Source organism: Melospiza georgiana, chromosome 6 (genome assembly GCF_028018845.1).
Source record: "Melospiza georgiana isolate bMelGeo1 chromosome 6, bMelGeo1.pri, whole genome shotgun sequence".
Taxonomy (NCBI): Eukaryota; Metazoa; Chordata; class Aves; order Passeriformes; family Passerellidae; genus Melospiza; species Melospiza georgiana.
Genome location: NC_080435.1, coordinates 15,751,079 through 15,766,794, shown reverse-complemented (window position 1 = coordinate 15,766,794; position 15,716 = coordinate 15,751,079). Strand labels below are relative to the sequence as shown.

Sequence of the window (15,716 nt, the reverse complement as noted above, 5' to 3'; positions counted from 1 at the left end):
CCTGTCATCTATTTTCTCAAGCACAGCCAGCATTGAAATAAAGGCTTACAACGCATTTAACTGTTGTAATTATGGAACAAGTCTGATTTTTTTGGATTCATGTCACTTGGAAGGATAAACTCCACTTATCATAAGGAATGAAAACCAGGACGGAACAAGGTTTGCTATTTCCCTCTCTAAGGAATTGTAGGTGGACTTATGTAAACAACAGAGCAAAGATCAAAGGTAAATCTTGGGGACCATAATATACTAAGTTATTAAAGGAACAGAGCCTTTTATCTATTGTGGAGGAAGGAAGTAAAGCACTGAGACATATGTAATATATGCAATTAAAAATAAAATACCCAAGTGAGTCCCAAAAGTGACTGAAATCAATTAAATTCAGGTTTCTTTCCTTATTCTGTTAAAGTGATGAGAACCAAAAATGCAATCTGTGACAAAAATTAGACTCCATCACCTGGAAAAGCCAGGCATTCAACTCTATTTTAAGTTGAATTTTCCTTCACATCCTATGAAACAAGCACTGTTCAATCACAAACCATGTCCTCATTCACTGCTAGTTCAACTGAGCCTTACCTTGTCCTCCACTCTGTTCAGCCTGGCACCAACCGTGTTATTTCCTCGATCTTTGCTTTTCTCTGTGGAACAAGAAACACTTTCAAATTAATATATGGTGGTATAACAAAATAGCAGCAAACCACAACAGGGTGTGTTTAACTAGCCCACCAACACCGTGTAACTGAACACCCTTACCAGGCCGATAGATCCATTCCTTAAAAGTAGTTTTCTGTTTCTTTTTATAGCATTGGCCCACGCCAGGGCTTTTAATAGCCCTGAGTTTAAGGCATTTTTAATCTTAGTTTTATGCTTTAACCACGGACAGCAAAAATGTTCCCAATTTAGTTAATGTTTTAGTTGCCACTTAAAAACAATCTGCCACTATGCAAAGGACTCTACAGCCAAGTTGAATAACACATTTGGTAACATTCTATCTTTTCCCCCCACTGTAAACTATACAGAAAGATGAGTTTGCAAATGACATAAACAGAGAGTTTTCATTAGTCAGACTTGTCACAAACAAATGTAGTCCTTTGTGCTCCATTTCCAGTGTCTTTTCAATGCTATCAAAGATCTATGTGAATATTACAAACTTCATAGGAACTCTGTTCTTAGCACACCAATTTATTGAATATATGGTGAGTCTCAAAAAGACTAGAGCCAATATTTTGAAGACTTCAGTAAAAGTAGGTCCTTTAAGAATCTAAATAAGAACAACCCTAATTTAAAAGTGTTGATGACTAAATATAATTGCCAATGCTTAATCTTCAGAGCACAACCACTTGGCATGGTTTAGAAGATTGGCAATAAAACGAAAATTACTTGAGCAAGTATTTTCCATTAAATATATGTTCATCAGATTAATTTTAGACACATTCTTTGTATTGACTTACCTGAGACAGAGATAAAAAGAGATGGCTTTCCTATGGACTGGTCCAACCTATAAAACAAACATTTTTGGTTTTTGTCAGTCTGAACCTGCATCTTCACCCTCTCTAGCTGGAGCAGGGAGGTCTTTTCACAAACAAGCAAAGTGAAGTTCAAATAATTTTGGTTTGTCCTGTGAGTGAAGCAGTTGCTCTATGCTAAGAGTAGCTTGAAATTTAGTAGCAAAATGGAATTTGAATTAGATTGCTCTACAGCTTCTTGAACCACTGTAAAGTTTTACCATGCCCATTTCCATGTGCTCAGCATTGATTTGTCTTTTCCTTGTTATTCTTCAGCTTTCTTTTTGTATCTGTCACCTCTTAATTGGCTCTTAGGGGCAATTCTATGAGAGCAGGTGACAGTATTGCACTCTCCAGGTGTAGAACAGCCCCTGTGATATAAGGATTGCAGTCTATAGTCACAGCTAGCAGGGACTGAGGTAATACATCTAAGTCCCAATCATCAGATTTTTAAGCATTTTGCCTTTTCCTCCCTGTGTGAAAAGAAAACTTTACACAAATGCCATTTTATATTCCCTAATTGTGCACAATCCTGCCAATATGGCACCTTCAACCCTGGCATTTTTTTAAACATGTGCCCCTAATTCACAAACATCCTCCTGCTGCTGTTCATGGGTACCAAGAGGGGCGTCACTGACATACCTCCTCTGCAGCTCCTTGATTCGCACCATCAGGTTGAGGTGACCCTGAGAGTACTGCTCAATAACATCTCGGACATCGTAGGGCTTTCTGGCTTGCTGTAAAAGAAGAGACAAAAAACAGGCCCTTAAGTGACAAGGATGGACAAAAGGTCTGTGGCAATGTAGATGTTTTTGAAGAATAAACAGTAAGTTCTTTTAGCACTGCGTAAATATGTGAGTTATTTTGCCATGATCACACATTTTTGGTGGAGTAATTCTGACAGTTCTCATTTCATCCACCTTTTTGTTACCACAGGTCTGTATGCCTTGCAAGAGATAATCCACCAAAGTGGAGCTCAAAAGGACTTGGAGCTAAAAAGAGTTTATCTAGCACTTGTTTCAGAAGCCTGTGCTCACTCTAATTCCTTCTGGAAATCAGGTTCATATTCCTTGGCCACTGAAAAATATTGGGTCTTGAACATGCACAAAACCCTGTTCTCAGTCAGCAGCTGGGGCTCACAGTTCAGGCCTTACCATGGGAAGTTAAAACACAGTCCTAGAGGAAGGTGCATGACTGATTTCCTCTTCCAGAAAGACTGGCTGAGCTTTCAAAACTGCTGGGAAATGCTGGTGCAAGAAATGCCCTGTGTCTGGAACTTACACCTCATACATGGGAAAGACTTCATCTGGCCTACTATTCATAAAACAACTTTTATGTAGTACAGAGGCACTAGTATCAAGATAAATGCAATAGTATTTACCTGCAAGACTGACTGGGAAGCAAGTTAATGAACATGTTGAACGGTAGGAACAAATTAAAGGTATCTTAATCCTACATCTAGAATCTAGAGTTCTATCAGTGCCAGAACTGGTGTTCCCAGCACAGGAAAGACATGGACCTGTTAGAACAAGCCCAAAGGAGGCTACAAAGATAACTGAAGCACCTCTGCTATAGACAGAGTGAGACAGCTGTCTTGTTCAAGAGAACCTAAAGAAGAGAAGGCTACAGGGACACCTCATTGGAGCCTTTCAGTATTTGAAGGGGGCTTTTAAAAGATGGGGACAGATTTTTACAAGGGCCTGTAGTGACAGGACAAGGGGGAAATGGCTTCAAGCTGAAAGAGGGCAGGTTTAGATTAGGTATTAGGAAGAAATTCTTAAGTGTGAGGGTAGTGAAACACTTAAATGGGTCACCCAGAGAAGTTTTGGATGCCCCATCCCTGGAAACATTCAAGGTCAGGCTGGGAGGAACCCTGAACAACCTGACTGCATGAAGATGTCCTTGCTCATGGCAGGAGGTTTGTACTAGATGACCTTTGAAGGTCCCTCCCAACCCAAATTTTTCTATGATTTCTGACTCATTTGTTATGCTGTTTATGGAAACACTGCAGATCATTTTCAAGGTTTTGTAAAAACCTTGGTAACATTGAGTTACAACTTCTCTTTTCTTGCATTGTTTGAGAACAAGGAAAAGAGTTTTCAGTGGTAGCTTCTAAGATACCAGAATTTGGATCTCTTTTGAAGTCTCAGAAGTATTTTGTCACCTGTACTTCAAAAGCCGATGTCTCTGCTCTGCTTTATCTTACTTCCCAAACTTCAGGATTTCCTAAACTCCATGCCATAAATACTGTTTTTTTCCTAAGCCAAAGGAAAGTAGGATACCATACAAAAACAAGCTGTGGAGACTGTGGCATCTTCATGCAGTCCCCTGCACCTGCCTGGGAAGCAGTTCCCACATTTCAGGAATGACTCCTTTAGTAACATCACTTCATCAAACAAAGTATATTTCAGTCTCCCAGATTCCCCACCTCAACTGCAAGCCTTGGGTGAATGTGAGACCCTCTCTGGTGGGAGGCTAAGCAGGACTGGGAAGTACTTTAATCTAACCAAGGAGCACAGAAGAATTCCCAAGCATCCCAACTGCTTACACACACATAAATCATAACTAACATCCACAAAGAAAGAAATATGATTCTGCCATGGCATAAATCTTGTAATCCTGTAAATCTTTCGATGGACTAGAACTGTAAACATGATAATATTAACGAAAAAAAAAAATTATTGGATTCTTTTTGTACTATAAATAAGCAAAAGAGAAATCTGCAAGTTTGAAAACTGCAGGTTCAGAAAAGGTGTTCAGTAAGAATAAAGATGCAGAGCTTTCTCCTGCCATCCTCATCCTCTGACACAGGAGTCTGACAGTAGTGTAAGTACTTCCCCACCTGTTTTTCATTTACAGGGCTGCCTCTCTCTCTTTAAAACAAGAATTTAAAACCTGGAGTAAATATATTAATGAGGCTAAACTTCTGAGTAAGTCTGGGTATTTAAGTCAGTACTGATTTTTCTGTAACTGCTTCATATTGAAAGCTGATCTTCTATAAGAAAATACTCTTGCTGTTGACCATATAAAAAAAACTGCAGCAGGCAGCAGATTAGTATGGAATAGACAAAAGCAGAAGCCAGTCCCACAGCCTTCTTAATTGCTTCTTTCCTTACATTTGGTCCTCTACTAATTAAGCAAAACTCATGGCAAAACTCTTTTTAAATGCCTTAGTATTTCCTCCATCATAAATGACAGTTTTTGAAAGGCACAAAATCCAGTGCCAGACATTAAATGTGCACCACTGGCTGTGGCTGTTGTTCCCTAGTAACTGCATGGGCAGGGAGGCAGACCTGGGAAAGGGGAATCCAGGAAAGGGGAATTTCTGGGAAATGCAGCCAGGTAACATCAAATAAAATGGGCAAAACACCCTGTGAAGCACAGGACACTGAAATACACAGTTTAGTGCAGTCCAGTATGGAGATTAGAAAAGATTACACACATAATTCATATGAATCACATAGTATGATGAACTAAAAGACTATAAATGTAAGATTTTCCAGGGAAATTGTAACAAATCAGGCAACAGTTATGTCATTGGTAGAACTGCAACCTGTATTTTTAATTTATGCTATGTATAGAATATTTGCCATGGTAAAAATCATTCCACAAGTTAAAAAGCTATTTTAGAAGGAAATTAATTTACTCAATTGGAAGAATTTACATGGAAAGAAAATTTAAGAAGTTTTCAAAATGAAAATGGGAAATCAGAACCAGTTCATGGTCTCTGTATCTGACGGATATCATGGTTGCATCTATGTAAATTAGTTTTAAGACTTCTAGAAACATTAATGGTTGGAAAACACAAGGTTATTTACTCATAAATCAAGCTAATGGGATAACTGAGTATGGAAATTATTTTTTTTCCGGAATTCCTTTGTAACATTAGATTGTGTCAAAAACATCTGGTTTACAACTAATATATAAAATTAATTTTTGGTAGGTAGGGTGAACAAAGTCTAGAAAAGCATTAATTTCTAAGCCTGCTTTCCCTATAATCAATAAAATCCTTCCTTAACCGTAAGTCATTAATCTTCACTGATGCACAGGACTTACTTGTGTCGAATGTGATCATTTGTATAGAATTTGAAACAGTCCTACAGACTTTACAAGAACATAAACACATCCATAAAAAAGGTATTAATTCTTTATAATATCATGCTGGGTTCATGGGTTATACATGGGCATCCTCCTAAGGACTATATTTAAACCTTGACTTTAAATTTAGCCTAAATTTCTCTCCTTCTTTTTAAAGAGGAAATGATACTTCACAAAGACTTGCTTTTCATGTCTTTTGAAAATCTTTGCATCCCTGTTTATCCTTCCTTTATTTCTTTTATTTATTTATTGAGATTTAAACAGGAAGGCTTTGCTTTCTAAGTGGCTTTTGTCCTTCTGATGCCATCACCCCCTGTTATTAACTGAGCACTTCAAAAAATATATCTAGTCAAATTTAGGCCTACAGGTGTGTCCTGCAAACAGCTGGTATAATTTAAGAACCATGCTGAGTTCATGCTGGGACCTATTTTGCAAAATTTTCCTCTTCCTCTTCTTCTTCCTATGCTGTCCTACTAAAAGGTTCAGAGGCATCTCTAAAACATACTCCTTTAAAGTGCTGGCCTTCCTTAGTGTTCCAGCTAATTTTAAGCATGAATTGCCCAATGGACTTCAGATGAAATTGGGTTGTGATTTTTTTCAACAGTTACAGGAAGAAAATATCTGAATTTTCTTTTTTGGAACTTATTTTTTACATAATTGTAAAGCTTAGAAAGAAAACACCTACTAAAAACCAGCTGTACAGAACTCTAAAATACCGAAATATATATTTTTAAAATGCATCTTCTGCTTTACCTTATTTTTGGATATTACATTATTCAGCTTATTAGGAACAGTACAGTCATTACTTGGCACATGCTAAAACAATTTAATTTATTATGATTATTTTATATGCATAGAACAGATTTACAACTTTTGATGAAAGAATAATGACAGAATAAATGACAGAAAGAATAAAGAATAAAGCCTAATTACAGGAGAGATTTTCAAAATCATCTCGGGGCTTGAATTTCAAGGTGACTTCGTGCATCAAGTTACTTGGGTGCTTTGGAAAACTGTACTTTTCGTGCTCTCCAAATTTCTAAGCTTGATCATGACCTTATATTCAGAAATTATGGAGAAGTATCAGATATTCCCCTCCTTTCCTACTGGAGATTCTGCTTCTGAAGAAACAGCAGCATATTACTTGTACACAGGAGTAGGTCCATCCCACTTCAGCCAAATGACATTTTTAGTTCTTTTGTAGCAGCTAATATGGATCCTTGAGGAAGGAAGAAGACTGCTGAGGAGAGATGGGAGACAACCCTGCCCAGGGATTTTGTAGATGGCCAGGACTGAGCCTTTTGCAGATGCAAAAGTGAGAGTACAACTGAGAAGCCAGATTAACAACTGAGATACTGAGCACAAACAAGTCTCAAGTATGAACTGAATAGTCCCATTCTATTCAGTCAAATGCTTTTTCAGCTTCTATCAAATCATCTGCCGCAGGGGAGTCTCGTTTATTTGCCAGGTGGATAATGTTGCACACAGTGCTCAGGCATTTTCAAAATCTGTTTCTGACAAATACCACTTGGGAGGTAGAACTACAACGTGTGGATTTCTTGTTACTACGCAGTTTAGTTAATACCATGGCAAATATTTTAAGATCTAAATTTATGAGGGCAATGATTCAGTAATTACCATGGAGCAAAGGATCACAATCAAGTTTTAGAATGAAAATAAATTTGATTTTAATGGAACTGGCCACATTTAGGCAATTATTCACACGACAGCAGACACATCACTGGACTGGGCCGCATCTCTTGCCCAATTTAAAGTGCTGACCAGCAAGTGCTAAAAAACTTCTCAACAAAATGACTATGAATATTATCTTCAAGTAGTTGAGACTGTGCCTTTCTTAATTTTAGTCTAATAATGATAATAAAGGGTGAAATGTGCTAGCAGAAACTTTTTGAAAGCCCTCTCTTCAAGAAAACTCGGGACATGGGACGTTTCAGCCTAAATGGTACTGATCTGAATACATTATACATAACTAAAGCAATTTTCTGACAAGCTCAGGCAACCTTAGCCATAAATTAGCTTATTATTAAAATTAAAATATTCAAAGTAGAAATTTGCTAAAGAATTCATGAAGTGCTTCTGAATTTTACAAGGAAATCAGAATTGTGGGATTGTAACAGGAGCAAACTTTGCCTTACAGATAGATATATTGGACTGCTAGTCATAATCATCATCCTCATCATCATCATGATCTTTTTGTTCTTAAATTTTGTAGCCTTCAAATTTAAAAAAGAAAAGACACTCTGCCTTTTTGGAGGATCTAGATTAAAGATGGGATAGCTTTCTGGTTTATTAGAAGCAACAATAGCTAAAAAATAGATGTAGGCAGTTAAGCCACTCTCATCCTTTGCATTTTCAGTTGTGAAGACTGTCCTCTAGAGATTATCCCTTATTGATTGATTTTAAGCAAGGTAATATATTTATTACCTATATATACATTCACCTGGTTTAAATCAAGCTGAAGGCTGTTGACATGTGTTTTTACTGGATTAATGAAACAGATTTTTAGAAAGCTGGCAGTCAGAATTTTTTATTCAGACCAGGAAACAAGGTAAATTAGCTACTGTTAAATGCTTATGACATCACAAGAGCACAGTAAGTGAAGTGGCACATGGGAAATGTATCAGTGAGGGCCAGAGGAGGAAAAAGAATCAGTATCTCAATAACTGGGAAGGAGGTCTTCTACTATGCAGAGGGGAGAAAAGAGAAGAAATGAGAAACCCTCCAGTACACTAACAAATTTTCACCTCGGTTTCTTATCAGGACTTCATTATCATTGAGTAAGGGACAGAAACAAGGCTGAGGTAGTATTTTAATCTCTAATCCTACTGACTGGGCATGAAAGCAGCACACAGCTCAGAATTAATGGAGACATATGAGAATGTTTGCACTGCCAGAAAGAGACAGCGATAACAGAGGGCTAAGGGTCAAGTCCATTAGCAGAAAATAACATTTTAATTCAGACTGCATTTCAGGAGTTTAGCCTATTTCCAGTGCATCCATAGCTGACTAACCTGCTGCGAAACAACCACGCTACTGAAGGAGGGAGAGAATAGTGGGTGTAGATCACCATTACTGAAATGAATTGTGTTAGTCTCTCTTAAGTTTCTAAAAGAGACAATGAATCAGGTGAACAAAAGGGTTTATTTAGAAAAGGAGCTTTCTAGTCACAACTCACCTGGAACTTTTTTTTTGCCACAAAATATTGCATCCTCCGAATCACCTTGATGGCAGCGCGGTGGTGCTCCCGCAGCCTGTGGGAAAAACCAGGAGGGTCAGGGGGGAAAGAGCATCTCCATCCAGACAAGAAATACAGCAGGCTGCAGAAAACCCTTCCCCAAAACATCAACGTGCAGTGTAAGTAGCTGTGATTCGGCACAGCACACCGTTCTGCCGACCTTCCTCACCTTTCAAGAATGCTCTGAAAATCCAGGGTTTTATGTGACCCACGCTAGGTTTGCACCCATGTCACAGCTAAAAGAGGTGTCCACATAACCTCCTTCTGTGTCTAAGCAAACCTCCATGCATCCCTCCCAGCTTCATTTCCACAAAAAAACCCCGAACTCTCAAGTTCCTGCATATCCAGCCATGAACAGCTTTTATACAATCACTCCAGTTTTTAGGACTTTTTTGGTTTGTTTGGGTTTTTTGAGGTGTTCACTCCACAATTTCTATACAACATGTTTCTTCACTTAGATGGTTTTTTTTCCACAAAGAATTATTGAAATACAAACACTTGAAAGATCTTTGATTTGTTGACTGCTAAAAAAACAATCCAAATAATCTAGTAGTTTCTGGATGTAACATCTACATACATATTTATCCCCAAATGGAACTGTAGCTTAATATAATAATAAAAAAATCTGACAGGTCTTTAAAAAATATATGCCCCTCTTTGTGCATATGCATATGATCTGACAATAGAATAAAGAGAAAATAATTTGCTCATTGTGCTTTTAAATTACAGACTTTCAAAGAACCTGACATGATTTTTCAAATAGTGCCTTAAAACCAACAGTTATTTCAAATCTTTAAAAGCTTCCAAAAACGATGCATTTTCTTCTTAACATTAAAATATAATATCAAACATTAGGCCAATTATTCAGATTGCTCATTCTATTACTCTTACCAAGATTTACTTGAATGACATTACAGCACCATCTTTATTTCCTTTCTAAGTGCATGAACATCTAATGTTTCTAACTCTCATCCCAAACACACTTCTAGTGATGGCTCTGGGGAACAGCTGCAAAAGCAGTTAGGTGTTCCAGATATTTTATCTTTATAAACTTGTTATTAGTATTCCAGATAGAATGGTATATTGAGATGTCACTTTGCAGTGCTTTTTCTCCATACTGAACATGACAGCATTCATACTCACTAAGGGATGGAGAAGTCACAGAAGTTCCATAAAAGAATTATTTTAAGTGATATAAAAGTTTGTGCAAGTTTGGGTCTTTAGCATGTTACAGCATGGTATCACCCAAGCCTCTGCAGCTAAATATAACCTGGATTTTTTGTGAGTATTTAGGTGTTTCCTCGGGATAGATCTCCCTCAGTAAATAAAAGTTCTGTATGTGCAAATGGTGGATGTCTGTCCTCTGAAGAGGTGTAGCTGGGGTGTTCCTCTTCTGAAAACTCACACTTTTTAGTGAGAAAACATTCTGCAAAGTCAAAAGCAGAACCAAAACAAAGCCATCATTTCCTTCTTTTAGCTATTCCCTCTCAGGTGGGCTTCGTTATAGAAATTGTTCAGGTCTAGCAATGACAGAAAAGATTACTTTCTCCAGAAACAGCACAAAATGCATTATTTTTCAAGCTAATACCATAGAGCTTTCCACTGCAGATCTACAGATGGCTACCCTTAAGTGTATTTATATAAAACCATCTGTACCTCAATAATTATGCACCAAGCCTGCAGTTAGATCTGCATAGGAAGCTTTTTCCCTCTTAACACCTTCCTGAGGTGTCTTAGAGCCACTGTCTCCAGGCCCCTGCTCCCACAGATTGGACAGCAACATCATGGTTCAAGTTACAAAAATGGAAATTTGCTCCTCCTGCCTGGAATGGCTGCGTGTTTGGATCAGTTCCCAGTGTAATGAGTTGGCCTAGTGCTGGTTCAGGGCACCCCTGTTCTGTGAGCCTGTGCTGCATCATTCTGCTGCTAAGGACTTGGATGACTTCCCCCAAACCCAAAGGAAATAAAGTGTTCGGGCTTTTAAGTTCTGCTTCACAGAGATGGGAGCCAAAAAGGTAAACACTGTTTAATTTTCTAGTAAATATCAAAGGTATGATATCATGCAGCTATACATCCTATACATAAAAGCACACAAAAACATCTTTTGACAAATAGAAATATATTTGAATTGCCATAAAACTGCTTGTAGTATTTTGGTTTATGCCTCATTTCCTCTGGGGTGTTCTTCACAGTCCATTATTTCTGAGTAAAACATTTTTCTTTGGGACAGCCAGTCACCAGTAGAGCACACCAAATCCCTCATTCTCTATCTACAGGACAAGTCCCATCTATAAGCCAGGCAAGCAGATAATAAAAATGGTATTTGCTATTCAGTGAAATAACAAAGCTACACGACCAAAATGATTTTCCAATGCAGCCATTCACCATCAATCATTTTTCAGTGCTAACATGAACTACCATGCCAGGAGGAAAAGTTAATATTCTCCTTTTAATCCTTCCCATTTCCAGCTCCAGTAGGAAGCCTTACAGTAAGCTTGTTTCTGCTTATGCTGAAAAATGCAATTCTGCACAACAGGCTGTCCTGATTCCCCAAGATTAAATGCTTCTGTGATGAGAGAAGGGAATAAAGGATTTAATTAGTAGCCAAGGCTGTGATTCACGGTTGTTTGATCTCTTTGGCAAACTGGTAACAAACGCTTTAGTAAATTGAGAGCTTAACCATTAACTGGTGATATTTGTTTGTTCAGCCACTTGTGACATCTCTGAATTTTGGTTACAGAGGGGCTGTCTGCAGCCTCTGGGCACAGGGAGCACGCTCAGACGTCAGAAAGGTGCTCAATGTGTTACCGCGCCCACCTCTATGAATACCTGGGTTTTTTAGGAGTGTGGCTGGAAATGACCTCACCTGAGTGTGCTGCCAGAGCACAGCACCTCACCTTGCTGCTGTGTCCCTCCCCTGCCCTTTGGAGAGGCACAGTGATTCGCTGATGGCAGCCTAGAAAGGGTCTCCAGGGACTGCTGGGCACCTCCAGAGAGCCCTTCTGCTGCACTGTAGCTGTGTGAGCAAAGCTCTCACGCAACTGCAGTCCCCCATTTTCAGATGTTTAGCTTTGCCTGACTTTGGGGGAAAGCTTGTTAGATAAATGCATTAGCAACAGGGTCAGCAAGCCTTCTGCTCTTTTGGCAACAAAGCTATCTTCCTCCCCTAAGCATTTATCAGGCTTTGAGCCTGATCGACACCATACCCATTATTATCACAACTGACATCTGAAGGAACTTGCCAAACGCTGTTTGACTGACTCTACCTTAAAAAGTAATATACACAGAATGCCTTTAAAATCAAGCTAGTTATTATTTCTGATACTGGACAATTTCTCAGCCTGCACCCTTCTGACGAAAAACCACCAATAGCTTTCACTGGCTACCAGTAATTTCCTTTCTCAATATGAAGAGGACATCAAGATCACCTTGAATACAGCACATGCTATGTGACATTTCTCATGGATGTAAACTCACAGAATTAGGTCCTGAAGCCACCAAGGAATATACAACATTGTTATAACCCTTAGGAATCCAGAAGGATGAAGAAGGAAGTAACAATTCAACAACAGAAGACCATCCTGGTTGTAATAGGGCCAACAGATTCATATAAACCTACATTATTTGCAGGTATAAACCAGGATTGCTTTGTACATGCACTGAAAAACAACCTGTTGTGGCTTCAGGCGCTATTCAAAGCATAAGAAATGAGGATGAAAAAACCTGGCAACAAAATACAATGGATTGAGGACCCACATTAAAAAAAAAAGCCTGGCAGCATTAAATGACCAGAAATCCTTAGTTTTTCCTGCCTCCTTTAGTTGTTAAGATACTTAACCTACAACCAGTCACTTGGAGGAAATCTGATCTCATCACCAGTCCATTAGAAATCTGAACTGGAATTTCACTTAAATTGGAAAACAAGCATGATGAAATACTTTACGTAATTCAGCTGACATTTCCATTTGGTTGGAAAGTTATTACACGTTAATAAATGCTCTGAACTGTTGTAATTCAGACTTCTGTTCATTTGACTTCATACTGTTCACTTTCCCCACACCATCGGCCAAAGCATCAGTAGGTTTCTGAAACTGCGGCTCCTTCCCCAGTCCCACACTGACTGGGAATGCCACTGCTCAGTCAGGACCCACCTGCCTTCTTCCTGCCAGGGGACATGCAGCGCCAGCCCAGAAGAATGTTCCGGGACAAAGGCTAAAACTTTTTAGTTGCCAAAACTGTGTGGCTTTATGAAAAAGGAACTAAGCAGGTGCATGGTTCAGTTGCTCTATGATTCAAAACAAATAAAACCTGTTTTTAAAATTAAACTTTACAAGATTATTCCCCTTTCTGAAACAGATTTATTTTGATAAAGAATCATAAAGGAAAAGCAATTATTAATCAGAAATATTAATTGCCCTTACAAAGCTGCTAAAGTTTATATCAAACCCTTAGTAATTCCATTAGAAGTTTGTTCCCCTTTTCATCTCAGGAAGGTGTTCTACATATTGGTTTAGTGTTAACAGAAATATTAAAGCAACAGGGCAGAGGAAAGGTGGTGCTGATTTCCTATTTCTAACACTTGCCTTTTTGTTCATGTGCAGAACATTTCATTATGAGGACTGTGATGTCTGGCACAGACCTCCCAACACACATGGACACTGATATTATCAGAGCCTGAAGGTCAATGCTCTCTGTTCAGAATGAGTCCAACAGGAACAAAAACACAGTTGGAGAGAGCCACAGATTTATAACATCTTTTACAAAATGCCCATTTCTCAGTAAACCTAATACTGATTTGAAGTCAGGCTCAGTTTTTAAACCTATTTAAATTCTCTGCAGTCATCTTAAATTTCTGACTTGGGACATGGTGAAGTATTAAGAAAGAAGACTGAAGTTGGTTGGCCTGAAGCTTTTGGCAGTAATCGTTATTTAGATTTGAGCTTTATCTTTAATGCATCGGTTTTCAATCATGTGTTTGCATGTGAGCTGAAGCATTTTTTTCCATTCAGGCCCTGAAAAACATTCCTTGTCACAGAATCTGGTGGAAGAGATTCAGAGTAACGACATTAATCCATTTCATTAGTGCATTTAAGTCTAATGAAATCTTCCATCCTTAGTCCTCCAGGCATTTTAGGTATAGAATTTGCTGTGGCTCAAGCTTATTCTGTCATTCCCTGCCTACTCCCAGTTGATGGAAATCTCTCTGCACTGAGCTGCATTTTAGATGCTGAAAATTGGAAGAGATTAGGTTGCATTGCTGTGGATTCTGAAACAGGAAATACTTGATCACCATACCCAGGGATAAAATCAGAATCACTGATTATTTCCAATATTATAGACTACCCAGTTTCTCCTTTCATTTGTTGCTAGTTTGACAAGTGTTTTTTGCCATCATTATGATCAGTTCAGGGAGGGCTCTCTACAAATAGCCTGGCCCATAAATGTTTTGCAAAAACTATCTTAAGGATAAACCAGTAAAAGCTGCCCAGAAATGTTAGAAAAGCATGATGGCATTTGAAAAGCAAAACAGTTACACATCTGAAATTTAATTAAATGGGCTTAGTTTACACAGAATGGTTTGGGTTGTGAGGGACCTTAAAGGCTGTCTCATTACAACCCCCTGCTGTGGACAGGGACACCTTCCTCTAGAGCAGATTGCTCAGAGCTCCTTCCACCCTGACGGTGATCACTTCCAGGGATGGGACACCCACAACCTCTCTGGACAAACTGATCCAGTGCCTCACCACCCTCACAGAAAAGAATTTCCTCCTGGTACCTCATCTGAACCCACTCTCTTAGTCTGAAGCCATTTGCTCTTGTTCTGTCATTACTTGCCCCTGTAAACAGTCTCTGTCTTTCCTGTAGGCTCCCTTCACGTACTGGAATTTACTAAACGCTCCCATAACATTTTCAGTGTAATCAAAGTTAGAAACTAGTCACAAAACAAATGAAATTCGGATAAATTCATCTATCCTCCCCCATGGTTATCACTGCCAGAGTCTTCACAGGTTTAAATGCAATAGAACTACAGAAATAATAGATACACAGAACAAGAAGAATCACAAATAGAAGGTAAGATAGCTTTAAAAAATTTCTTTGGTCTCAGCATTCAAAGGCATTTTAGTAATTACTGGCAAACAATCTATTTATGAAAGATCTACATCAGCTGAACTCCTGTTCATGCTTGTAAATTAGTTATGAATGGGAAAGATTTCATCAAATGAATTTGTTCATCTAAGCACTGAATAATTCATCAACAATAGCTAATTATTTCTATAAAGACATTTGATGAATAATTTTATAGAACAGTATGTCTCAAGGGTTTAACTTCAAGAATAAAAGTTTCTTTGACTTAAATGCTTGTCTTATAATGTAATTTCTGTTCCCAACCTAGGGGAATGCAGGAGCTGACTTCCATAGGAGTATCAGTGATTCTAAATTAAAAAATTTGTCTGCAGGAGTAATGTCAAAATCAGTCTTTTGGTGAACCCTTCAGCCAGTAAACAATTTGATTATTTACTAATTGTGAACATTGGCCCATGGGGAATTAGCTTAAGTTGAATTAACATTTGTACTCTTCTTCACCCACTATGTAATTTCCCAAGTATATGTAGTTGGTCTTTTTTATTTAAAATATGTGATTTTAAAACCACAATCATCTTTTAATGGATTTACATTTTATTCTACAGCAGCTTTCATGTCTCCCTTTTCAAAAGTAATAGGTTTAACTGAGAAATCCTTTCATGTAATTATAGCAATCCTCTTTCTCTCTGCAGATAGTCTGACTTAGTTTGATTTAGTTCGAAGATTTTTAACAGACATACAAAGAAAGGCAAGTTTAAGAAATAACATCTCCT

The 15,716-nt window shown here is 38.2% G+C and overlaps 1 protein-coding gene across 1 annotated transcript in view; it reads right to left on the bottom strand.

The window, feature by feature from the left end:
* The window catches only part of KCNQ1 (potassium voltage-gated channel subfamily Q member 1), a 335,951-nt gene that overhangs the window by 99,457 nt on the left and 220,778 nt on the right, over positions 1 to 15,716 (bottom strand). The window contains exons 14-17 of the mRNA XM_058026420.1: positions 8,800 to 8,875; positions 2,148 to 2,242; positions 1,452 to 1,498; positions 577 to 638 (exon numbers count right to left, since the gene is read on the bottom strand). Coding sequence (XP_057882403.1) covers positions 577 to 638; positions 1,452 to 1,498; positions 2,148 to 2,242; positions 8,800 to 8,875 — 280 coding nt within the window. The remainder of the gene's footprint in view (positions 1 to 576; positions 639 to 1,451; positions 1,499 to 2,147; positions 2,243 to 8,799; positions 8,876 to 15,716) is intronic.